This window comes from Aulonocara sp. 'chitande type north' Nkhata Bay, linkage group LG6 (genome assembly GCF_057382095.1).
Source record: "Aulonocara sp. 'chitande type north' Nkhata Bay isolate Kocher_YH1m ecotype deep benthic linkage group LG6, A_spYH_male_GT1.1, whole genome shotgun sequence".
In the NCBI taxonomy this organism is placed as follows: domain Eukaryota; kingdom Metazoa; phylum Chordata; class Actinopteri; order Cichliformes; family Cichlidae; genus Aulonocara; species Aulonocara sp. 'chitande type north' Nkhata Bay.
The window spans coordinates 24,621,298-24,646,305 of record NC_141349.1 but is presented as its reverse complement, the minus strand read 5'-3'; the positions used below and the strand labels follow the sequence as shown (position 1 = coordinate 24,646,305).

Below are 25,008 nucleotides of genomic sequence, written 5' to 3'. Positions count from 1 at the left end.
AGGTGTCGCGGATAAATACAACAAAATAAAAGTACCGGTACCGAAAAAAAGAAGATTTATTTATAACACACGTGAAAAGACCGAGGAAAACCGAGTTAACGATAAAAACGATAACAAAATAACTCTGAAAACTGATAAAAACCCTGAAAACTATACATTTCACACCCGAGCCTCAACTCTCGTTGCGGCCCGCTACCAAACGACTCACGGACCGGTACCGGTCCGAGGCCCAGGTATTGGGGACCGCTCCCTAAAAGGGCTGTTGATCCCCACAAGGACGGACACACACACACACACACACACACACACACACACACACACACACACACACTTGCCCCTTCCACAGTCGTATCCTCAGCAGTTGTAACTCTCCATAATTTATGCTCTCTCTCTCTCTCTCCCTCGCTCTCTTACAGCTGCGGTATCAGAAGTGTTTGGTGGCTCGACCGCCCTCCCAGAAGGCCTGCGGTTCGTTGCCTCCCGGCGACTCGGTGTCCCGCCGGGTGTCGACCAGTGTGAAGCGAGGCGTCCTGTCTCTCATCGACACCCTCAAACAGAAGAGACCTGTCACAGAGTTGCCACAGTAACCGTGGTGAAACACTACCGGCTTTCGACCACGGCCCCAAATCACCATAGTAACTCGACGCATCGCTGCCAAAACCCGTCACCACCACAGACCCTAGTAGCCATGGAAACGCAGTAAAACCCTTGGGTTTTTTGGGGGTGGGGGGTTTAACCTGTCACAACTCCTTCACTGGTTTGGAAGCAAATTGGAATTTCACCTCAAGAGTTAACTGGCTCTTGAGCCGCAATTCAAGTCTGTTTCTTCCAAATAAGTGAGAATTAAAAAGGCACCAACCCCACGTCTGAAGAGGACCACCTGAGTGCCGGCCATGCAGGCGATGGTGTACATAGAAGTAGGTCTCATTCCCCTCAGCTCACAGCAGCAGAGGAGAAGAGGGCAGGAAGTGATCCTGTGTGCTGCTGCTGCTGATCTCTCCGTGCTCTTTGTGCATTTGTGTCTGTGCCTGTGCTGACAGCATGACCTTTCACACCTGGCCACACTCCTCCTCCAACCTCATCCACCGGGTTGTCCTCCCCCCCGAGCTCTCTTGCTCATCATCTTCAGTAGACTGTAACCGTAAGGAGATGAAAAGTTTCATATCAGCGGATGATCATTGGAAGATAAAGAGATTTGTTTCAGTCTACACCCTCCAACCACTTGACCCTGCATGAGCTTTTTATCTAAATGTGAATCATTCTATACAATATCAATACACTGCTGCTGCTTTCAGAGACTCGAGGGTGAGAAATCAGAAGTCGCACGGTTCGTTTATCCTGTCTTATTCGTTCTTTCTCATCAGCTGTGCGAGAGTCAGCCCCGCGTCTGAACGAGTGGTGACCTTTCACCCGAAACATACTTCGCGCATTTCCTTGTTTACGTTGTTATTCTTTTCTCATCCCTCTAGGAAATGACAGAAGATAGCCATAACGGAGGACGAGATGGGGGCGGGTGGCGCTGACCCTCTCTCTCTCTAGTACAGTGCTGCTCCAAACACAGGAGACCTTCAGCATGCTGCTGCTCTTTAATACACATGTTGGAGGAAGTTTGACGGATTATTCCTTTAAATCCCACCTCAGTATCGGTCATCAGACTTCATTTAAACTAATAAAGATCATGGGTGGCATTAAAAAACACAAACAAGCCTGGAGGAACACTTGAGGAATGCGTTTTTATACCTGGGTGTGGTTGTGATGATTTTTAGTCCACAGCTGATGTGAACTGTGATTTGAGAAAGAGAGAGGACAATTTTCTCTTTAGCTGTGGATGTTTTCTAGAGGAAAGCCAGCAGAGAGACGTGTTGACCCAGACTGACGGACTTTAATGGACTCTATATCGGTCTGTCTCCAGGATTGTGTTCAGCTGAACGCGCCTTGTGTTTCCTTACTCACTGTACGTCTGATTTCATCAGTGTAATGAAACCGCTCGCTCTGTGTCTGTGTTGTGCAGAGTTCCAGTTTCACCTGCTAGCTCCTTATTATCACATATCTGACAAGCTTGGATGTATGGTAATAACTAATGAAGTCCTTTATGTCACCTAAAAATCACATAAGATCCTCACAACAACGCATCTCCCTCCTGGGTGTGGGGCAGCAGATTAATACTCTGTTAGGCGACCCTTTGCTAAACCCCCTGATTAGAGCCTGTCAAGCTTTGGGTTCACTCTCGGCTTCTTTTCCAGACGATGCTGCTACATCAGAGCTCTGTCCTCTCTTTATAGGCTCCTTTTAAAGAAATGGAAACACTAAAGCATAATTGTAATCTGTGTTTGTATTTCAACCTGCTGCAGTATGGTGGTACATTTTTCACTGTGTGTACCTGATTGGTTATCCTGGGACTAAGAAGGTCGGTGCAGAATGGATCATGGCTCACTTTCTACTGAGGACACCAACTTTTATGCCAGAAGGAGTAGCCTGGCCTCTGACATTTAGCATCATATTGCTAGCAGCTGGTTCAAAATGACTGCCTAATGTTAAAACAACAGCCGGATTAAAAAAATATGGTCCAACTCTTCATAAAACATATAAAGTCTGTTCAAGACGGTCATCATTGTTAGGGTCCAAAATTGAACATTTGCTGTTAGCAGGAGATGCTAGTCTGCGCGTAATACGCTTTCAAGAGTTACTGCAGATATGTGACGCAGCATTTAAAAATCTAAAGTCCAAAATTCATTATTTTTGCTTTAACTAAAATTTCAAAACTTCCAGATTAATACTGCACAATTCCATGATTTCTTTTTTTAAGATGAAGATTTTGAAGATGTCGAGCTGCAGCCGTCCCTTGAATTGTTTGTGGTTCAGTAACTATGCACAAGTTCCCAGGACGAGATGCCTTCGTGTCTGGAATGACATCCCATAGTTGGAAAAGATAAAAACAAACAAATCTTCCAAATCAAACACATGAAGCTACCTGCTGTGAATAAGGGAGCAGTAACAATTGTAGCACATTCGTAAAAAAGTTTACCTTATGGAGACCCAATGCAGAAGTCACCAAACTTTTCTGGTTGACCGTCCAGGTCAGTCCTCCGGGTGGGTGCAGCTGTGCAGAGCGGAGGGTTTCCCCTCGTAGCTGTGAGGCCTGGACACCTAAGTTTGTGAGGGCGATAACTCGAGAACAAGGTGACGTAGGATTTGATGCCATAGCTGCATCTACTAAAAGTCTTGGACAAGTTTGAATATCAGTCACTTTGACGTCAAGGTCAGAGGTCAAGTTTTCAGAAACTTGAGAACGAGGCGACATAGGAGTTTCAAACTAGGCACATCTACTAGGAGGCTGAGTTGAAGTCACGGGTATTTTCCTTGACTTGTGAGATTCCCGGTCTTCGTCTTTGCCTGTTTTTGTTTGTGCTGCGTCACATTTCTGTGATAAATAAGTGGCCTAAAAAAACAAAGAAATGCTTGACAGGGGCTGAGGCAGTAACTTGAGGGGGGGCTTAGCTAACGGTCAGCATGTTGTCTTGCACTTCGTCTGTTGGCTCCACGGGGGAACCTAAAGAAACTATTTTAGTAACGGAGATGATTTCTTCTTTTGTCACAAGGATGCTGAAATGTGAACGAGATGACGACAACTTTCTGTACATAATACTGATTTCATGTAACATTTGGCATTAATCATCGTTATAAGCTATGTTTTTCTTTAATGTGTTTCTTTGCCTGTTATTTTCCTCTAATGAAATGCCTTTTTTTTTTTCTTTTCTATTTTTTGAAAATTCACCAAATGGCCAAAGTGTAAAATACTGATATACATTGTAGATAAAGAAAAATACGAGAGCAGATAATGAACACGGAGGCGATCGGAAGCGCTCACAGTTGGCAGTTAAGTTGATGCTGAATTTAACTTAGCAATTATCTATGCATTCTTTTGATCTGGAGAAACGGAAAGTCATGAAAAGCCTCGCACGCTCTGGGACGGTTGTGAGAGAGAGAGAGAGAGAGAGAGAGACTGTATGTATTGAACAGAAATATTTTTTATTTTATTTATTCTATTTTATAAAAGGTATATACTGATTTTTATTAGTTGGGGCAAGTAAAGTCTCATGACTGTCATCGTCTCAGTCCCCGGTTTAGTCACAACGCTACAACAAGCTCCGCTTTGCAGAACACAGCAGGTTATGGATTATATCTTCACCTTGTACAGTGTACCGAGAGCTGGGAGTCCACTGCTCCGTCTGAACCGCTGACCGGAGGGTGAGGAGGAGGATTGTAGCAGCAGTGGACTCCTTGCATCTCTTGTCAGTCTTGCACATAAACAACGCCCACACACACACATATATACACTATCCATTTCCCACTGATGGATGTGTCTGCTTCCGTTTGCTGCTCACTGATTTGTACACTTTATCAATGTAACCAATTGTGAGAATAAACAGCATTATAAAACCTGTGCGTGCGCGTGTGTGTTTGCAGCTATTTTTGTGATCGGTCTCTTGCTTAATCAGAGTCCAGCTGTCTGCAGCTCGTGAGTCATTAAGAGTTATTTATTCCCATGAAACTTTTTGTTTTTGTATCACTGAAGATTAAAGAGATGTGCATCATTTTACTGGAGGAAAAAAGCAAAAATGAAAATGTAGTGATGTAACAGTTCTAAACTGTGAATGTAAAACAACCGTGAGATCCCACAAAGGAAAATATGGGCCTGAAATGAGCATATGTCACCTTTAAGCCAGGCCTCCATGACAGCTATACCAAGCACTTAATTTTGACATGATAAACCATCTAAATCATGTCAAGTTCTGCATTTTTCAGTTGTGTGGCCACCTTGACTGATAGATGGGTACCAATCAGGTCAGTAGTTACACTTTGTGCCTGACAAATACTGCAACCTGCTCTTCACTGAACTTCACTGTGGCCCAATTAGTAATTTATTTGTGTATTAGTCAACATAAATTACTAGAAGATCTAGTTTATGAGTGAGCCACATATATTTAAAAAACAAATCTAAGCAGCAGAAATGGCTACAAAATAATTTAAATATTGTAATAATTAAAAAGCACTTGATGTGGCGTTAGTACATTCCAGTTAGTACATCCGTGAGAATACTTTTTTTTTTATACATCAGGCAGAGAGATTGAGGATGAAGACGTAGACATGTTGCCTTGCTGGGAGTTGAGGGTCCCAGACAGAGGCCTGTAGCCAGAACTGCCACTCCTGCTGCGCAGAGAGATTGGTGGCAGCCCCACATTGTCAGCTCTGACCGCCTCTTTTGCTGGTTTAGCAGCGTCGTTCGATGTTTCCTGTGCTCTTTCAGGCTGTGTGTTTAGTCCCGTGGAGGCGGTGTGGGGAGCGGGTATGGCAGGAAGAGCGGTTGAAGGATGCTTTCCAGCGGGGGAAGGCGTGCTGAGTAATGTCTGCTGTGATTTAAACGCTGGATTGATGCTCATCCTCTGTGCCAGAGCTGTGATTGGAGACAAGTGGTTGGAGGGTTTTGCAGAGGACATTAAAGCTAGTGTAAGGCGAGGTATTCGTCTCGGTTTGCTTTTCGTCCGACGCCTCTTGTGATGTGATTGGTTGACTTTTTTCTTTGTCTGTTTCTTCTTGTGGCCTTTAGGTTCATGCGTGGAGACAGTAGTGTTCTTGCTTTGCTTTGAATGGCCTTTTCGCTTACGCCCTTTATGCCCCCTCCTCTTCTTTTCCCCCTCTTTCTCTGTCTCGCCCACTTTTTCCTCCTCATCATCTCCCTCGCCTTTTTCCTCTTCATCTCCTGAAGGTGTGACTGGATCTCGTCCATTTGGCAGCTCTCCTCCCGTCTCCCTCTCAAGGCTGGAGGAGGATGAAGGTTTGCTGCTGGCTGATGCTGCTAGATTCTTCTTGCTTTTCCCCTTTTTAGCAGCTTTTGATGGTTCGGGAATCATTCCGCCCAGGAGGCCCTTTGCCGCCGCCCTTGCCAGCACATCTTGGACTGTTTCCACCTTAGTAGGATCTGCCTGAAGAAGAAAGAGCAGTTTGAAGATTTAATGTGAAGCCACAATGCATTAAAATGTAGCACAGGGGACATCTACACAATAAAAACACAATGGTGTGGAAATGAGCTACAGCCATAAGGCGAACTTGCAGAGGAGGGGGAGGAGGCTTTTACACCGCATCATGGCAGCAAATAAAGAATATCATCTGAAAGGCACCAGGATGATCACAGTCTACAACCACTTATGTTTCCTCTCTATGCCCATGTGAGAAAACAGCTGGTTTTGGACTGAATGCTATCATCACAATGATACCCTGCTTACAACAAAAATGCTAATGTGTTTGTAATGTTTTCCAGCCCTCAAAGTAAAACTTCAGTTTTTCTTCTTTAAGTACTGAATAACCAACCTGCACTCAGAAGTTCTCTGAAATTTATCTCGGTTTATCCTATCAGATGTACGAGCATTGCCAAATTAATTACAGATTATCCCGTGTGGATAGTAGAGAAACTATTTTTAATCTGGACAGAAAACACAGGACCAATCGAAAAATCATCCAGCGTTAAAGCTTCAGGGCCATTAATCCAGTCAAATACATAAATAAAAGGTGAGGGAAGATAAGCGATAAATTCGGGGTAGATGAATTTTGTTGACAAGCCCTCGGGCTGAAAATTGTCATAGTGTAGCTTCCCACACTGCCACTCCAGACTGGCTTTAGAAGGTGTGTTAGTGCCACAGACTCATGTTACAGAGGAAATGCACAGATTAGAAGCTCAGTATAAAACAAATGGGCAACCAACTCTGAGTTCGGGGGCATCTTTATCATGTTGTAAGTTTTGTAAATTTGTCTTGCGGTCTGAAGAAGTCTGTGCTCAGTTCTTGTTACTTTGTGCAAATTAGATCGTATTTATCTCTGTTTGTATTTATACTCTGTGCAGCTTGCTAACCAAGCTTGTTGGTGTTAGTTAATAACTCTTGTCTAAAAATGATGTAATCAAAACTACTTCATGAAGTCACCTTGGCAACATTCATTTTAATGTATAACTCCCCATCACACTGAAACACAAATAACCCTGTGGAAAAGAAAGTTTGCACAGAGACTCTGCAGTCTCGTGCGAATCTAAGTACACTCCACGATTCAGTCATGTACTGAACCACCTTTAGCAGCAATAACCAAAGTAATGATTAAGTAAAGGTTTTCTCTCTCGTGCCATTGTGGGGGAATTCTAGTCCACTCTTATTTACAACGCTGCTTCAGTTCACTGAGATTTGCGGGCATTCGGTCATGCTGGTGTAGCTTTGCTGCTGTGTTTGAGGTCACTGCCCTGTTGCGTGGCCCGATTTAGGCCATCTTTTAGCTGTTGGACAGATGGTCTCACTTTTGACTCTAGAATACGTCAGTGTGCAGAGGAGCTCATGGTAAAATCCATGACTGCAAGGTGCCCAGGTCCTGTGGCTTCAAAGTAAATCCACATAAACACACACCTGAATGCTCAAAACCAGCACATTATGCAAACTTCTGCTTTTACAGAGGCGCTCACAATCACTGATGATCACTCAATCAAATGCATTTGATTATCAGCACCTGGCTGCTAAAAGGACGTGCTCAGTGTTTCACAGGACTGCAAATGAACTTTGTACGTTACAGCCTGAGTGTTATATGGATAGAAGTGAAAGGTTGTCATCGGCAGTGCAGAAACAAGAAATCCCATTAAATTTTCCCGAACCTTCGGTCTGTCTGTTTTCTGTCACAGTCTCTCTGAATCATCATTTACTTTCTCTTCTTTTATGAAAGCTGCTTAAAAATATTACAAATGCATTTTCTATTCACCCCTGAGAGTTTAATCTGTCTCTGCAGTTTTCCATTTTTCTTACTTTGACAGCATTGTACGCTTTGAGTCATTTATAAGCCTCAGAACTTTAATTGCGCTGCCAATGTGGTGGTAAAATGCAGAAGACTACAGTTTACTGGAGAGCGGTATGACTGATTGCAGCCCGTCACACGTGTTTAACAGATAAAATATTTCAGGTTTCAGGCTGATGAATCATTTTCTAATTAAAATGTCTACTTTAAGTCTCAGTGACAAGATCATTGGTCTACCACTTTGGTCCAGGCCGAAATATCTCACCTATCCGGTTGATTGATTGATCAGGAAAATGTGACCACTTCAAAAGCTTCATTGTTATTCAGCTATTAGCTCAAAGCAGCACTGATAACCACACAGAGCTTCCAGCTCGGCTCCTTGAGTCGTGTGTACACCCTTACATTTTTAAATTAAAATGCTAAATCTACAATTTGTGAGGAAATACTGGAGATACTTGAGGGGGGAATAGAGCTCAACAACCTCCCAGATGTGGAACAGGTGCAGTTTGTCCCCTCGTCTATGAGGACGGGTTCTCATTTCTTAATTTCTGTGTATCTGCACGCATCGATGAGGTATCTCTTCAGTGTAACAAAATCTGCAGCCCCAGCTCTGTGTTCATTGTAGTCGCTGTAGTGGTCGTCAATCCAATTAGACGTGATCATTAGATTTTAAATTACCGCAGCGAGCTGGACAGGACAGAGGTGTCTGCAGCAGCGTGCCCATTTGTGTTAGAAAGATACGATTTGCATTAGAAATGATTCTTTAACCAGCAGCACATTCTGCATGAGAACGTTTAAATGAAACCCTTTCCTGCACATCAATCACCTGGTCTTTATTATGTATGTGTATATATATATGTACACACACAAATATCTTACAAATATCTTATTTGTGCCTCTTGCTACACTCTGTGTGTGTGTCTGTGGGACAAATCCAGGAAGAAAGACCAATTTAAGAATGATTCCTGGTAACTTTTATGTCCTCTTTGTTCACAGAGTGCAGGATGTGCTATATTTCAACTGTTATTCTATTAACCGATCCTTCAGCCATGTCTCAAATCAGTGCTTCTCTGCTGAAGGAATTGGCTTGTTCACACTGACAAGTACCTACAAGCAGACTACACGGGTGGTGTTTGCTCTGCTTCTCACTCTCATTTGTCCTACAGCATCCAGCGTTTGAGTTTACTGTCTGCACAAACAGGTTTGTTGTGTACTTGTACATGCATGTCAATTTACGTTTCTGCCTCCATAAAGAGTCATTTTTCTTCTTGTCAAATGTCTGATTTCACTTAAAGGCACTTTCTTGTTTTTTCTTCAGCACTCAAAGGTGTCGAGGAGTTTTAAACTCGTTTCATCCTTCAGCTTTCAAGATGCTACTTTATCTTTTCCATGTTTACTTCCAGATGTGAACATTTAGCATGTAGATCTGCATCACTGCAGAAGCAAATTTTTTAAAGCTTCTTTGTCTTTTGCAACATTCTTTTATGACAATAGATTTAAAGGATCAGCGTTACTAGGGACTTACTAAATATTACTTTCAACTCCTATAAATGCATTTTTATACATGAGTAAACCATTATAAACCCAACGTGATTGAATAGTTTTTGTTGTGGCTGTACGGACCTCACTGCAGCATTTTTCGAGCTGCAGGTGATCGAAGGAGCAGCAGCTCCTTCTGTTGTATTTTTCCCTCTTTTTATGAGTGCAGCAAGAGGCAAGAAAGGGGAGGGGGCAAATGAGGTGATGCAACAAGGCTTGAGGGCTTGGAGGAAAAGCTGAAAGAGCGACACAGAGAATTATCCATTCATCTTGGCTCTGGAGTACTGAAATGTTTCACTGGCTCACAGGCATTTCATCTTTAGCTTGTCTCATTTTTATGGAATATTGCTGCAGTGTTTTTACAGAGCAATGGTACACACACACACACACACACACACACACACACATCTACCTACTGTGTGTGCGTGCGTGCGCAGGCTCACAGAGCTGACTGACCTCCCTGCAGTCAGACAGCAAAGAAGTGCAGCCTCAGCACTACTAGAAGGTCTTGTTGCAAAGCAATTGCATGCGCGCACACGTGTAAATACTCTACACACATCACAAAATCTCAGTCCTTTAAAAGCAGCCTTGTCCTTTATTCTCTTCTTACTTTCATCTTACGCTTTCTCCTCCCATGCGTCTCACCTGTCGGGACAGTCTGGCGACGAAGCAGCCGTTGGTGACCTTCGATGGTTCGAGCCTGAAAAACTTGTGCGAGTCCGTTTCGCCTCCTGATGAGGAGTCGTCCGGGAAAATTGGACCATTCACCCTGAGGGAGCGGTACAGAACGGGAAGAAAAAGAAAACATTTTCACACTGATTCGTCATCATCACATGCATTTAGAAGAGGATTACTGTAAGCTCAGGATGCATAGTTGTGGTCCTTGGGAACAGTGTGTGTGGCTCATGAGCCAGTGAAAGATGATCACTACACAGTTCATCAAATATGAAACCATAGGGGTGTTTTTCTTCTGTTTCAGCCATGATGCCAACTAAAACCTCCTAAGAGCTACTGACAAAGCAGGGGTCATAAAAATACCACCAAGGCTGTAAACCATAGTAAAAAATACCAACATAAATCGCAGTTCTCTGAACAGAGACTGTACGAATGCTAAATGGTTTTGATGTATTTTTCCTGTGCGGCCCTCAGTCACAAACAAATTTCCTAAATTGGCACTTGGTCGTCAGAACTCGGAGCTCCCCTGCTGTGAGTAAATGGTTGTGTAACGCGCACAAGAACTGCCCGCTTCTGGAAATTGAACCAAAGAGAAATAAATTATTTTGACAACCAAATAAAGAAAACAGGATTTGTTTAATCGGCCTCAGCTTTTCTTCAAACTTTCTAGCGCCGTGGCGAAGTTCTTGAAAAACAATGTTGCTAGCAGTTTTACTTGATATACAAGCAACAGCAGTCACATGAAACAGTACGTGGGCATCCTGCAGTTCAGTGTCAGTGCAGTAGTTTCCAGGCACAAAGGTTTCCTGTATGTAAGTGGATGGGAGTGGGTGGTGTCTCTTGACAGATTGTCCTGTTCACAGCCTAAGGACAGTCTTGTTTATGGGCCTCGCAGCTGTTGCTGTCAGGCCATACTTCTGGTCCAAGTTCCCTTCAGGATTCAATATTTTAGGAAATGTTGAATGAGAAATCTCAGCGGACCAAGCGCTGTCTAAATCTTGCTGAAATATGGAGACGATGTGCAGATGTGACCTTCGTTCGCATTAAAATTCTCAATGCAATGCTGATTGTGAAAGCAGGGTGCTCTTTATGTCGAGTGTTTACACACACAGTCAGATTTTTGGTGGGGCAACTTTTCATCTCCACTAAAAGCTATTAAGATAAAACTACGCTCGTGCTTTTATAATGGGTTGTGAGCTCACATGTTAAGTTACATGACTGGAGTCACATGTGTGGAAGCAGAATGTACAGTTCGGCTGATATTGATCCAGGTTTTTTCAGTTTTGCCTCCGTGCACCAACACAGAGGATTTTTAAATCTAACAGTAAAGATGTGACTGAAGTGCAGACTTTTAGCTTTAATTTGGAGGGTTTAACAAAAGTATTGCATTAACTGGACAAATTTAATTTTAAATGAGAAGGGCAGAGCCTATCCAAGCTACCATAGGGCGGGAGGCAGGGTGCACCCTGGACAGATCGCCAGTTTCCTGCAGTGCTAACACAGAGACAGACAACCATTCGCACCTATGGCAAACACCCAGGGCCGTGATGCTATGAGGCAACGGCGCTAACCACAGCGCCACCATGCTGCCCTGAATAAATCCTGCTACTTCTATCACAGCAGTCACAGCATCAATAAACACTAATGACCCAGTTTCACTGGCAGCCATACATGCACATGTCAATATGCTGATAATCTGACGGCTTCCCCCACTTGCACTGACATCTCTTTGGGCCTCATATAAAATACAAAGTTCAACACTGTCATGAAATACCAGGGGAACAGACATCACCTGGCAATGAAACTGCTCGTCCCTTGTCTAAGTACATTCGAGCCTCTGTGGACTGTGTATAAATGTGCCGGTCATTCCTAAACAGTTAATGCAAGTTGCTGAAAGTCAGTGCTTCAATCACACATTTACCATTTGATTTCAAATCCACTGTGGAGGCAAACATACAAAAACTGTGTCAAAAACCTGGCTATGTACTGATCGCTACTTCCTTCCTCCAAACTTCGCTGAAGTGCAGTGGTGTTTGCAGTGCACTGTCATCCCTTGTAAAAACAACTGAAACATCTGTGTCTTCACAGAACAGATACTGGAAACACAGAGATCAAACATGTGCCTAAAATCCTAACGCAAGTTGATAAAAGAGCTTATGTGAGCTGATTTAATAACATTTGGATTCCTTTAAGCGGACGGATGGCAGGAAATGACTTTTGTGGAGCAGCAGGCATGAAACAGACTCTGAAATCTTCTCCGCCCCGTTTACCCCGACTGCGGGATTAATCTCAGGCCCACCAGTAACAGCAGCTGATCCTTTACACTGTCATCAGCCTGCTGACAGACTCTCTCTCTCTTACACACACACTCTCTTATAGAAAGGTAAAAATAATAGGTTATTTAGAAATCCGTGCACGGGAATGGTGACCCAAACCGCCGTATCCGCTGGAATCACATGCTTTCCAAGCTTATAAAGTGAATTTATCAATGTCAGCATGCTTTATCTGATAGCTTTTGTGAGTTTTTGCTCACATGAGCCCCATGCAAGGGTTTGTCCTACCATCTGTGTTTGGACTCAGAGATAATAATCCAGCTGCAATAAGAGAAAACGAACAGTTTAGCTTTAAAAAAGCTAAAATGACATTTGGTTTCTGTGGTTATTGCACGGTGAGCTGAGCCCTAGAAAAGAAGATGGGCTGCTCGTTGCTCCCATTTCTATTTGCTGTGGAAATTAACGAATGATGCCAAAAGATAAAACGAAAAAAAAGGACCATCAAATTAAACAGAAAGTATCTGAGATGGTTTAAGTGCCTCCTGTTTCCTGTTACACTGCCCTGTAGGTTCCTCATTACGCTTGTGTTTGTTTAAGCCTGTGGATTAAAAAAGTACTTTATATTTATATATGACTAAAAGGATTAAATGCCTATTAAGCAGACAACTGTATAAAGATGCAGCCGAGTGTGTTTGTTGTACCTGTAGGGCAGCAGTTTGGGGTGAGTGTGTGTTTTCTCTAACACTCTCTTCACCAGCTGTTCGTTTTCCTCGGGATACACTGAGCGTGTGCAGTAGACCACAGTCTGAACCTTTGGGACTGATGAATGAAGGAAATAAATGAATTTTTTACCAACAGGAACAAAAATACATAACGTGTTTAAGTTGTAGCTCGGTTGGTGAAAAGTGTGTGTGCTTGGTATTTACTCACAGGTGAGAGCGTGTGCCAGCAGTTTCGCCTGCTGGGCGGTCAGAGAGTTTATTTTTCTCTTGGAAACAGAACCATGGGACAAATCTGGCAGCAGACCCCAGTCTGTCAGCAGAGGAGAACCTGTTTAACGTCTGCCCTTGTTTAACTCTACTTGGACATGACTGCATAATATTCAAATGTTAAACAAAACGACATATATTATGTTTACTCATTGAAACAGGAGGTTGGGGTCTCTTATATTTCCCTACCTCCATGTTCACTGTGGATAGCGGGCACCGGGTCATTGAGGGCAGAAGACGAGCACTGAGGCAGCACCATGATGACCTTTACTCGCTGGACGGTGGCATCTACGTCATCCAGACCGTAAAACGCTTGTGACAGGACACGAACGTCTACATCAGGATGTAGAGCAACATGTGAGTGATCGGATTAGTGTTGGCACTGTGCTGCCATCATATGTAATATTCAAAACTCAGGGTTAGGGTTCATGAATGTTAAAGCTTAAAGGACAAATACAGCGACATCAGCAGCAACAGGGACAGATCAGTAAATCTGAAGTGTTTGTGACTCACTTTTTAAGTCCATCTGTGTGAGCAGTTCCTGGATCTCCTCTTTGTGTGAGGGGTTGTGATCAGCGCCACACACCAGCACTCGGACCGAGCGGGCAGCAGCCACAACAGCCACGTGTGCCACGGTCATGGCCGAGAAGGCCCCCACTAGCAGGACGTCGTTTTTATCAAACAGCAGGGGGCGTAACACACTTGTTGCCACGCACACGCTCCTGTCCTACAAAGACAGACAGACAGGTGTGTCTGCTATTCACACAAGATCGGTGGACTACTTTCTCCTTAAAGAAGCTGGCCCCTCCGGACTTACAGACCGCTGTGCAGCTAATCGAATTCAAGTCATTCAACTCAAGACTTCAGACTTCACATCACAACAGGAAGTCAGCCTGGATCAAAGGCCAAAACTTGCACTTTATCGCACAGCGGTGAAATGCTTTCCACCTAGAAAAAGACTATTAGGCAGCCTTCATACAGACTGAGTGTGTTTCTTTCTGCTGATTTCGATTCCTGTAACCTTTTCCTTCTTAATTTAAGTATTTTATAGAGGAGCACGCAGCGCTCACGCTAAATGCACGTGTTGCTAATGATCTGAAAAATCTGGACCTAAAATGACCGTCAGTAGAAAAGCTGACAAAAACAGTGAGTGAGCTGGATTTCCACTGTTGCTGTTCTTTAAACTGAATATATGCAGTGATTTTTATCTCTCGCTGAATCCTTTTTCACTTTTAACTCTTACCTTCAGCTTTCACTTTAAATCTTTCAGATTTACAAGCAGATCTCTAGTCCCCTCTAAGAATGACGTCAGCTGTTGGTGATCACCATCTTGTTCTTTGAAACCAGACTTCACAGTTATGACTAGAACTGACTGAGAAACTAAGGACTCCCATCAGGCAGTAATAAATAATACCAGAAGGTTTTTCTGAGACCGTACATCCATCAAGAAAGCATTTACCCAGGTAAATCAAGTAAGGGATAGCTTTAATCTCATAGACTTTTATGCAATCTGACATACTTCTGCTTCCAGAGCAAGTTCCCGCTGCTGATCATTAGAAAGAATGCAGATTTAAAGGACATCTGCAATGGCTTCACTCCTCTTGATTTAGTCTGTATGCATTTTCCAATAAGCACCACTGCTTGAAAACATAAATCCTGGTCGAGTCACTTGAGGGGCTTTAATCTACCAGCTCTCTACTACAAACTGTCTGATTTGTGGCATCCACACCTCCCACGTCTCAGGCAGCATCTTCACCTAAACTAAAGACTTCCAGTGGTGAGAATGTGCCCAATCCCAAAGATCGCCTGCTGTGTGCTACTTTGTTCTGACCTGACTCTCCTGATGTTGTCTTGAGTTTACGTGTGAGAACACCTCATGAGTCCAGCACTCTTCCCCGCTCTTTGCTCTAGTTTGCTAAGGTTATGTTCAAGTGCTCACCCCAGAGAAAACAGGTTCTCAGTTATCCTGGTCATGGTGGCCTTAAGAGCTTGAAAGGAAGGAAACCCACCCCACAAGGGGTGAAAAAAGGCAGGGGTCATTATCACCAGAGGTTTTGGGGGAAAGCACTGTCAGACCATGCCCTACCCAATCATGTGAGCTATTTATGTCACCTGACGCGTAGTGTGAGTGGGGGTTGAGGTCTGGTAAGGGATCTCAAGACATAAATTGTAGGTGGGTGACAGCAGGTGTCCTAAGCCACCACCTCTGTTCGATGATGGTCACTTATATTCCTCTTTCAAGCCATTTTGCCATCCCTGAAAGAGTGACCTTTGACCTTTAAGTGCAAGTACACTCTGGAGACTCAGCTACACATTAACGGCGAGTCAACAGCCACCTCCTAAGGGACTAATACCTGAGACTCTCCACCTTTAATTTTTAATACTGAAGAAAACTCTTGGATGAAAGGTGACATGTCTTCCGAAAACCTCTGACGAAGTCTTCTCACCTTCTTTTCAAGCTCTTAAGACTCAAATATAGGCACACCCAGATTTCTACCTGTATGTTCAGCACACGTGTGGCGGTGAGGCTGCTGTGCTGGAGCCAAGCTTGAAGATGCTGCGAGAAGATGAGTGTGTCGGGACAGAGGGGGTCCCTGCAGAACGTGAACTCCGCGAGTTCAGTCTCGTTCTCCGCTTGACACAAACCGGCGCTTTGTAACGCTTCACACATCTCGTCAAGACTACAGGGAGAGGACAAAACATGCTGTCAGAGACACACATCACCAGGTACAGATACAGGAGACTAGATTGTAATACAGAGACACCAGTGCCCTCCGATTAGCTGCATGTCAGTATTCTGCTTTAACCACCAGTAAACTTTACCAGGCATTAAACACATGCTGCATTAAGCCAAAAAAAAAAAATCATGCTGAAACTACCTGATCTTGAGAGTGTCGATCCATGCGCACAGTGGCAGACCTCTTGCTCGGTGCTGTTTGGTCCTGACGCTGTCAGACAGGAAGCAGGAAACACTCTGCAGATTCTGTTTCACTCTGCAGCGAGCTAGAGAGGCAGCCAGCTTGGTCTTACATCTGTAAAAACACAGCAGAGCCCATTTTCATGTTTCTTTGATTCAGTTTTGGTTATTTGGTTATGCATAAATAAACTTCTGTTGTTCGCATGTGACTTTTACACTCGCACACACACCTGTGCAGACTTTTCTCCAGGTTCCTGACTTCCTGGATGGGTTCTTGCCCTTCTATCGTTGGACGTTCACACGGAGAAAACTTTTTGTCCTGAAAGTCGAACAGCATCACCATCGCCAAAGGCAGCAAGTCGTCAGACTGAAAAACATTGCAGGGCTTTATTACTGACTGAGTCCTGAAACAATTGGACTGCTGTGCAAAAATGGGCAAAAAAAAAAAAAAAAAACCTGGGCAAATGTTATAAAACCGTATTTTATATTTTAAAAATATATTTTAGAATGAGTAAACTGAGAAAATGTGCTATTTTAAGAAAAATATCAGCACATTTTGAATTACTGGCAGCAATGCATCTCAAAAAAATTGGACAGGGCCTTGTTCACCACTGTGTAACATCCTGCCCTCTTTTAAAAACATTCTGGGCTATTTATTTCTCTTGTTTTAGCCCTTTGACTCAAAATGTTGTAGCTTGAGGGGAAGCTCAGCTCTCTGCTGAGAGGTCTGAGCCTCCCTTTAATCCAAACGCTGTGTCACACTGAGTCAAAACGGTGACGTTTCAAACCAGAAAACCAAACAAAGGAGTTAGAAGGCAGTGAAATGTTCACAAAAGCTGAAGTTAAGGGTTCCCTTCATTCTTCAAAACAGGAATATATGATCACCAAAGAGTAAAGTAAAAATGATGAGCACGTCCGTCTGCACTCTTCCTTATGGCTGTGTACATGCACTCTTTTTGTCAGGTTGTGCGTGTGTGTGTGTGTTTGTGTGTGTGTGTGTGTGTGTGCGGGAGGCAGAATATGTATGTTGCAGTAAGGATGTGTGTTGAATTATAAAGAGCTGTGTGGTGGTTTTATAGTCGCACTCGCAGACTAACGGCCTCAGCCCATTCTCTGCGTTTCCCTCGACTTATCATTCCCACACAGAGCCACGCACGAGCGGAGCGAGTCTCTTATCCATGTATGTGTCATAGCGCAGTGTTTCACAGCATAATTTACGGTTCCCAGTCAGAGAGAGTGTGTCTGCCTCTCCCTTGTGTGTATCACTTGCCACCTATAACCAGCCAGACCATGTACACGTCTGAATACAAATGGCCTTTAACTGCGTCCCTGCCTCCCTCGCTATCATTCCGCAATATTCGGATGAATCGCGCTCATACGGCCACAAACACTTCATTTGAAGACAGATAACTCCCAGACTGTTTCACACACTCAGTGTGTGAGCGTATTTCTTTTTTTCTTTTTAAAAAAAACCATTGGATTTGAGTCTGTAAACACCCAAATGTCAAATCTGGTGGGACTCACAATATGCTGCGAAGTATGGAAGCAGCTGTCGGAGATGATGTCCTCAAGTAAATCTTGATCTAGGAGGAAAACAAAGTTGTTAATGAACAAAGGGAAAAAAACATCGGCTGAATTTTAATGAATTAAGAGAAATTTGAATCGTAGTGTCCATCAAAGCGGAGGATAATCATACTCTGTCACTTGTTTAGTCATATAGACAGTTTGGCTCTATTTGCTGATATCTTGAAGCTCTGTCTTCAGCTGAACCAAGGTCATGTGTCTTTTTGATATGCTAACAGCAACTGTGTTTTGGTTATTATTCTAGTTAATACACAATCATTTCTGATTCAGAGTCAGAACTACAGATGCCAGAGCCTGCAAAGTCGCTGCCAGTCAATGTTGGACGCTGGGATATTTCCCTGTGCCCTGACGGTGAATTTGAGCAGCATTAGTAGAGCGCAGGAATGAGTAGAAGGACCTCTAAAAAGACTCAGTATGAGTCATTCAATCTCTACTTGCTACTTTACACATAAAGTTAAAAAAAACTTTTGGTATAAGGAATTTGGGAATAAAAAGTTCCAGGAGGGAGAGAGCAAGAGTGCCCATCAGAGTTAATTAAAAATGAAAAGAGCTAAACAAAAATCCTTGAGCTTACTGCGTATCTCTGTTTAAAACAGGCAGGCTATTTGTTTTGTAAGTCACTGGGTCCCTTTATAAATTAGTATGTGCATTGATTAGTGTATTCCTAGAGGGTTTTTGAGGGTTCACCTGCAGCCAGAACCTTGAAAACTCAGGTTCAGAGGCTCTTTGTCCCAAAGCTTTGCATTTTTAATCCAAATAACTTTCAGACCAACATGAATTTGAGCCTGAGGGGAGTAATAACACATATAATAACATGTATAATAACCTAAAAACTGTTCAGTTATTCCTTTTGTACACTTATGGATGCAGACAACTGTCTACACACGTATTCACTTTTATTTTGGACACAATTTTGTTGCTAAACATGGAAAAACAGTTTACTGAAAACACTTTAATCACATGTGGAGCCACCCCTCACTTCTTTTAATTTTGCTTCCAAGAAGCCAGCACTGCACTGATTTTAACTTGTGTCTCAAGGCACTTTGTTTCTAGCAGAATGCTGCAATAACAGGAATCATTCCCATATATCCAGTTGAAGTAATATTTAAAAACAGAACGATAACAGCCTCTGTTATTGTTTGTGGTTGCATTTCAACCAGTGGTGATGGAGATGTTAGAACATCTGATTGGTGCAGCTTCATTTCATTAATAATATAGTTATTATTGAAATATACATATAGATATATATATAAAACACTTGAAACTAATTTTCTAAAAAAAGAAATGCTGTTCACTCCCCCGACCACATTGCAAAGCTATGACATCACAGCAATGTGATTGGTCAGTTGCAACATTGCTACATACGATGATGCAGGAACAACAACAACAATACAGGGATAACAGACGCAGCAGAAATTATGATATGGAGGCAGTATTAAATAACACATAGTGTCAGTTTAAGTGGCCTGGGATGGAGTCAAATAACCAGCCTGAATTATCTTGTCAGTCTGTCCCTGCTGCCAAGAAATTACTCAGAGTAACGAGAAAATTATTTCTGGAAACGAGTGTTCTTGTTCAGCAGAAAACACAATAGTGCTAAAGTATCATGAGGTTATGGCAAATGGAACTCAATGAGAGCTCAACAGAAAGGTTCCGGTGGTAAAACGAAGGAAAAAACCTGTTTATGAGCCATAATTTTGTGAGCATCCAAAGTAGACTTACTGCGAGCTCCTGTGGAAACCACAAGCCTGTGTTTGCATTTTATTTGCGCTTTCACATGAAAGAAGTACTGAACTGAAACAGTGACATTTGTGATTGCTGTTACCATGGAAATGTGTAAGTCTGTGTACACTTCAGTGCACACAAACAACAAAAGCTATTAAACAACACAAAAAGGATTAAATCTGACAAGGCTGGAATTCATTTCCTGTGAAATCTGGCATAGTTTTGCTTATAGGTTGGGTAGTTATGTAGACAATTATGCAGACAGTAATTATGTAGACATGTCTTGTAACTTTTGCCTCATTTTATTTTTTGATCTAAATTATCTCTTTCACTGCCATGAGTCATAACTGGTTGGTTCAAGGCTTAAAAGTCTTTCTATAAGGACTTTAGACATTGTCAGTGGAGTAAATGCTTATTCCAGAAAATCACTTTTGGAACTGGAGCCATTAAAACAGTGTTCAGTCACTGTTGAGCTCTGTCAGCAAGACGGTACCAGGTGGTTAAAAAAATGAATGCAGAAAGTTTAGTGTTCAGCTGTTGTCGTGCCTCTGATAAGCTGACAAATGTAAGTCCAAATTCACCTCTTTTAATTCTAATTTTGTCTCTACCTCCTCCTGAGAGAATATCTGCCTCATTAGCTGCCAAATGCTCTGTTATGGTTACCAGCTCTGTGTGGCAACAACCAGGCCAATACCCAAATTTAGAGTGAGTATGTTGCATGTTGGTGTGTGTGTGTGTGTGTGTGTGTGTGTGTGTGTGTGTGTGTGTGTGTGTGTGTGTGTGTGGCATCTGGAACTGGTTTCTGTAGGATTTCAGTATTCATTTTTTTTTATATTGAAAAACCTTTTTTTTTTTTAAATATTATATTCCATTCATAGATATTCATGCAATTTTCATGACAAAGAATTCTATCCAGTGAATGAAAAATGCAACATGCAGCAACACTTCAAAAGCAGCTCGCCAACCCTATCTGTTTGCCCCTTCCCTTCCTTTACTCGTGTTGCTGGGCAAGAACTGAAGGGGGGTGTTTGCTATGCTCTGTAGCGGTCCAGAGACCTGTGCAAGTTCACTATGCAATACACACTAAAACAGGAATTCCCTTTACATGCAGATACATATGAATGTCATAAATGTGTTTCAGTCGAGGCTGCTGTAGTCATGATATTGCCAGTGGTACAGAGATGACAACAGATGTGACTGATAAAGTCTGGAAGAAAAGGGGGATCTAGGAGTGGAGGTGGGGTGTAAAGTGGCTTGCAGATGTGCACCAATAGTGGGAAGGCTAAAGTAGCCTAAATGCTACACAGTATAGGAGATTTATCATTTAGATGCGGATGTCTACCCAGAATCATTCTATAACCAAACAAGTTGCCAGTCAAATGTAACCATGTTTTACCCATAAGAAACAAGCCTTTTAAGGTTAGCTGGTTCTGTCATAGTGACACTGACACACCTCGTGACTGGAAATGGTGACATGGGAACAGATTCACATAGTATCAAACGACTGCACCATGTTGGTCTCTAGATATATCACAAGTTAAAGTGAAGGATGAACCTATATAAGGAACTTTACAGAACATTTAAATAGGTAGTGACACTTAGTCACTATGCTGTCTTATGTTCAAAATCAGGATGATTATTTCTTGTTTTGTCATAGAGAATCAATGATGCGTGTTTTACAAACTGTTTATTGCAAAAATAGAAAATGCTGCGCTTTAGTATTCAGAAGAAATTCTGTTTACCTACATTGTAGGTGGCTGTGGACAACCAAAAAGAAAAGATAGGTATCTGGAAAAACTTGCTGCCACCTAAATGGTCAAATAATGTATGTAAAACGTTGTGTTTTTCACTATATGCGCACTTGTGGCTTTTTAAAGTGAATTTATATGTGTGTGCGTGTGTGTCTGCCCATGACATGCACTCTCTTATCACCTCCCAAACAGACATCTACTGCACTTCCACTCAAGCAATTTGCAGTCACGTGGAGAAATGAAATGTATGACTATATATTATTTAATCTGCTGCCTGCAGTTGAAGATGCTATTCAGAAAGTGAATATTGGAGCTGACATATGCTGCTCTCCTCTGTTATTCATTATAGAGATAAGGCTACCTTATCCCTAGGAGTTGGGTAAAGTCCTCAGAGGTGGCAGTAGAGGGGATCAATTTAATTTCCCCCTGACTTTATGTTTAACCACCAGTGGGCTCCCGCCATGCTGGATATACAGTACAGTTCATCTGCATTCATAAAACTAAATATGGTTAAAGTATGGTGCGCTATTCTAAATCGTTCACTGTAGAAGTTCACTGTAATCTTACATTTAAGTGTGTTAAAGGCAAGCTGGAACACATGCTTCTCCATGGTTTTGTCCCCGCTCTTGAGCAGCGATGTTTCCGTCTTTTTTCCATAATGTAGACGCTGATGTTGGCTGGCTGGCTTGTCTCTACACAGCTGCTGGAAAATATCTGCAGCCTGTAGGTAAACCTGATCAGATAGATGATAGGCTGAGGAAAAACAAAGGCGGCACGAGAGAGGTGGAGGGAGGAAGTTGGAGAGACGATACAAGAACGGTGCTGATTATCTGAATAGAGAGAAAAGTGTCGGGTTTGTTAGATATTGTTAGTTTCTGTTGGCAGCTGTTTTTTAAAAGCAGGTATTAATAATAACATTAAAGATTTCCTTTGCTCTGTATTCAAACATGTAAAAATGTAACTTTACAAAGTTGCATCTGCTTTCGTGTTCTTTTTCAGGGAGAAGAGGCTTTCTCCTTGCAACTCTTCAAAACAAGCCTTACTTGTTCAGGCGTTTTCTTATTGTACTGTTATCAACACTGATGTTTAACATGCTAACTGTGGCCTTTAGAGCCTGAGATGTTGCTTTGGGGGTCTTTTGGAGCTTCTCTGTGCTTTGCCCGGTCTGACCTTGGGTGAATTTGCTGGGATGTCCAGTCCTGGGAAGACTGGTGACTGTCTTGAATGTTTTCCACTTGTGAATAATCTCACTGTACAATGTTGGGTTTCCCAGACTGATGGCAGGAACAATTGCTTCTTTAAAATCATTGCAAATGTTTTTTCTCCTTGGCATGTGTTAATACTGACCTGCAAACTGCCAAAACCTCTGTTTTTATATAGGCGCTGTCACTCACCAGTCAGTTAATTGAGTATTTAATTAGCAGCATTTTCCTGCCACTTACCCTCTAAATTACCATGAAAGCAAAAATGCTGTATGCTTAATTTTTCACAAGATGAAAGTTCTGCAAAAATTGTAGTTTTCTCTTGCAACTTGCAGTTTGGTAAATACAATATGAGATAAGTAGTGCAAGTTTTAAGACTGGATATCACCTGTAGACTGAGAAGATGAATGCAGTCGAGGGAGCAGGGAGCAGAAAGGCTCCTTGCTGATCACCTTCTCCGTCCCAGAGCTCGTATTCACATCCTCGCCGGAGCCCACTGTAACACAAAGACTATGTATGTGTGCTCATGTTACACAAATACACAACCAGCAGCACCGTAAACACCTTACCTTTGCCTGTCATGATCAGAGAAAAAACAAACACTTGTCAAGAGGTTCTGTAAGCAATTTCCAGTCTATCTGACAACATTTGTCTTTTCTTGTTTGGCACTCCTGCCAGCATCTGCTGTTCCAGCGAGCATATAAACACACACAAACACTGTGTGTTTACAGAGCTGAACCCGAGCTCTGCAAATGTAAATAAGACGCACAGCATCGGTCATAGCTGACATGTGATCCACCTCCCACTTTCCTGTGAATGTGAGACAGAGCGGCCGCAGGCCCCTGTGCGTAATTGGGCTCCTCCTGGTGCAATTAGGCGGCCTTTCGGATACGTCGGCATGAATAAATAATGGACCGCTGCCTGACCCTGCACAAAGGTCCACCTCTGACTGACCCTCTAAAACCATCTGTGTGCAGCTGCTTCACCAACACACATGCACTCAGTTGTGTTTCCATCGCTTCAGGGGACATTACATTGACCTCCATCTATTTTCCTGCAGAGTTATTCTAACTTTAACAACTACTTGAATGACCTCTAACCTTTACTCTGACCTTAAACCTAGATTCTTCTGTCTAAAATGTAATGAAATGATAGAAAAGAGGCACACATGAGCTAACCCAATAGTTTTAATCAGTGTTTAGTGTTGGGTGACATCACTTTCTTTGAGACTTAACATCCAAAAGTTCAGGGACCACTTGGCTCTAATTAAACTGGATTAATAGAGAGAAACACAGACACAGTGTAATCGGCTTTTACGGCACTCATGAATGTTTAAACACAGAGCCGGAATTGACCAGAAACGTGTCCAATAAGGCCATGTCAGTGCAAATGGAATAAATTAATGAATATCAAACAGCAGTGATTTAATGAGTGTCAAGCAGTTTCCTGCAGAAGAAAAACCCTAAGTCCTCTTAAGAAGAGCAGCACTGGAAGAAAAGGCTACAGCGGCTTAGTGTAATCTGCATACAGGATGATGGGCTGTTTAAAATTGCATAGCAGGTCTTACCGTTGTCATTCAGGACTCTCCTCATGGGAACAACGCTCATCTTCTGAGCGAGTATCCTGGATCTGCCTGTGTGCTCTTTACTCTTCCCCGGCTATTATATGCTGTCCCAGTGAATTGGAGAACTTCACTCCTCTCATCACCTCTTTGTCATCCACGGCTTCCCTCTGGAGAGAGTTTGAAATGCCATGGCAACAATATGATAATGAAGGAGGCCTGACCCCCCTCTGAGATAGCTATACAGTATAATACATAACATACTTTGTATAACATACAAAACATAAAATACTTTATCATCCTGGATTTTCACTGTTACATTAGTCACACATTTATTAAATCATGTTAAATATATTTTAAAAAATGATCAAAGTGAACCACAGACCACAAAGCTGAGTGTCTGTGTTTGCTGGCAAATATGAGAAACTATCTTGGATACCATTACACACAGGAATGTGTCCAGGGCAGCTGGACACTTCCTTCATACTGTACTACCTGTTAATAAGTGACAGCGTTGGGGGGGGGGGGGGGGGGGGGGCTTCACAGGTATCTGATGTCACTGCCCCCTACTGAGCACAGAAGTGCAGTGCAGCATAAGGCAAAGCTGGGGAAGCTGTTTGTGACTTACAACATACTAGTACAATATTTTTTCATTTGGTAATAAAACAGGATGTGATGCTAATGCCATAGACTGTATATAAAGGATGGACATAATCCTTGGATATATTTTCATGCACATTAATAGACACTTGGAATTCCCTCTGATTGGTATTATTGAGCCTGTGGCTAAGCTTCCTTGGGAAAGATGCTGAACCCCGAGTTGCCCCTGATGCACCCATCAGTGTGTGTCTGTGAATTTTATATGCTTAGGCATAGAAAAAGTATTTGAGTGAATAGGTGACTGAGGCTTGTAGTAAGAAAACACCTTTAAGTCTCAAGTTAAGTAAAAAAAAAAAAAGAAGTATATT

The 25,008-nt window shown here is 42.6% G+C and overlaps 2 protein-coding genes across 6 annotated transcripts in view; one reads left to right on the top strand and one right to left on the bottom strand.

Annotated features, from left to right (window-relative positions):
- apbb2b (amyloid beta (A4) precursor protein-binding, family B, member 2b) overlaps positions 1 to 4,444 on the top strand; it is a 56,405-nt gene extending 51,961 nt beyond the window's left edge. For all 5 annotated transcript variants that reach the window (XM_086295764.1, XM_086295763.1, XM_086295760.1 and 2 more), the window contains one exon: positions 417 to 4,444. In XM_086295764.1, coding sequence (XP_086151890.1) covers positions 417 to 587 — 171 coding nt within the window. In that variant the 3' untranslated portion in view covers positions 588 to 4,444. The remainder of the gene's footprint in view (positions 1 to 416) is intronic.
- Positions 4,011 to 24,193, bottom strand: LOC147327853 (protein NSUN7-like). Its single transcript, XM_086295765.1, has 13 exons — positions 24,047 to 24,193; positions 22,868 to 22,975; positions 21,845 to 22,030; positions 17,742 to 17,800; positions 16,448 to 16,584; positions 16,180 to 16,332; positions 15,798 to 15,981; positions 13,814 to 14,027; positions 13,490 to 13,633; positions 13,242 to 13,343; positions 13,013 to 13,130; positions 10,009 to 10,132; positions 4,011 to 5,984 (listed from the first exon to the last, which is right to left on the bottom strand). The coding sequence occupies exons 1-13, from the start codon at positions 24,084 to 24,086 to the stop codon at positions 5,109 to 5,111; spliced, it is 2,445 nt and encodes an 814-aa protein (XP_086151891.1). The 5' UTR covers positions 24,087 to 24,193; the 3' UTR covers positions 4,011 to 5,108.
- Positions 24,194 to 25,008: the final 815 nt, after the last annotated feature.

Coding starts and splice junctions, on each gene's coding strand:
- LOC147327853 (XM_086295765.1), bottom strand. CDS start 24,086: ATGAGCGTTGTTCCCATGAGGAGAGTCCTGAATGACAACG. Junction 22,031..22,867: donor TTCATCTTCTCAGTCTACAG/GTGATATCCAGT, acceptor GTTTTTCCTCAG/CCTATCATCTATCTGATCAG. Junction 15,982..16,179: donor ATCGACACTCTCAAGATCAG/GTAGTTTCAGCA, acceptor CTCTCCCTGTAG/TCTTGACGAGATGTGTGAAG.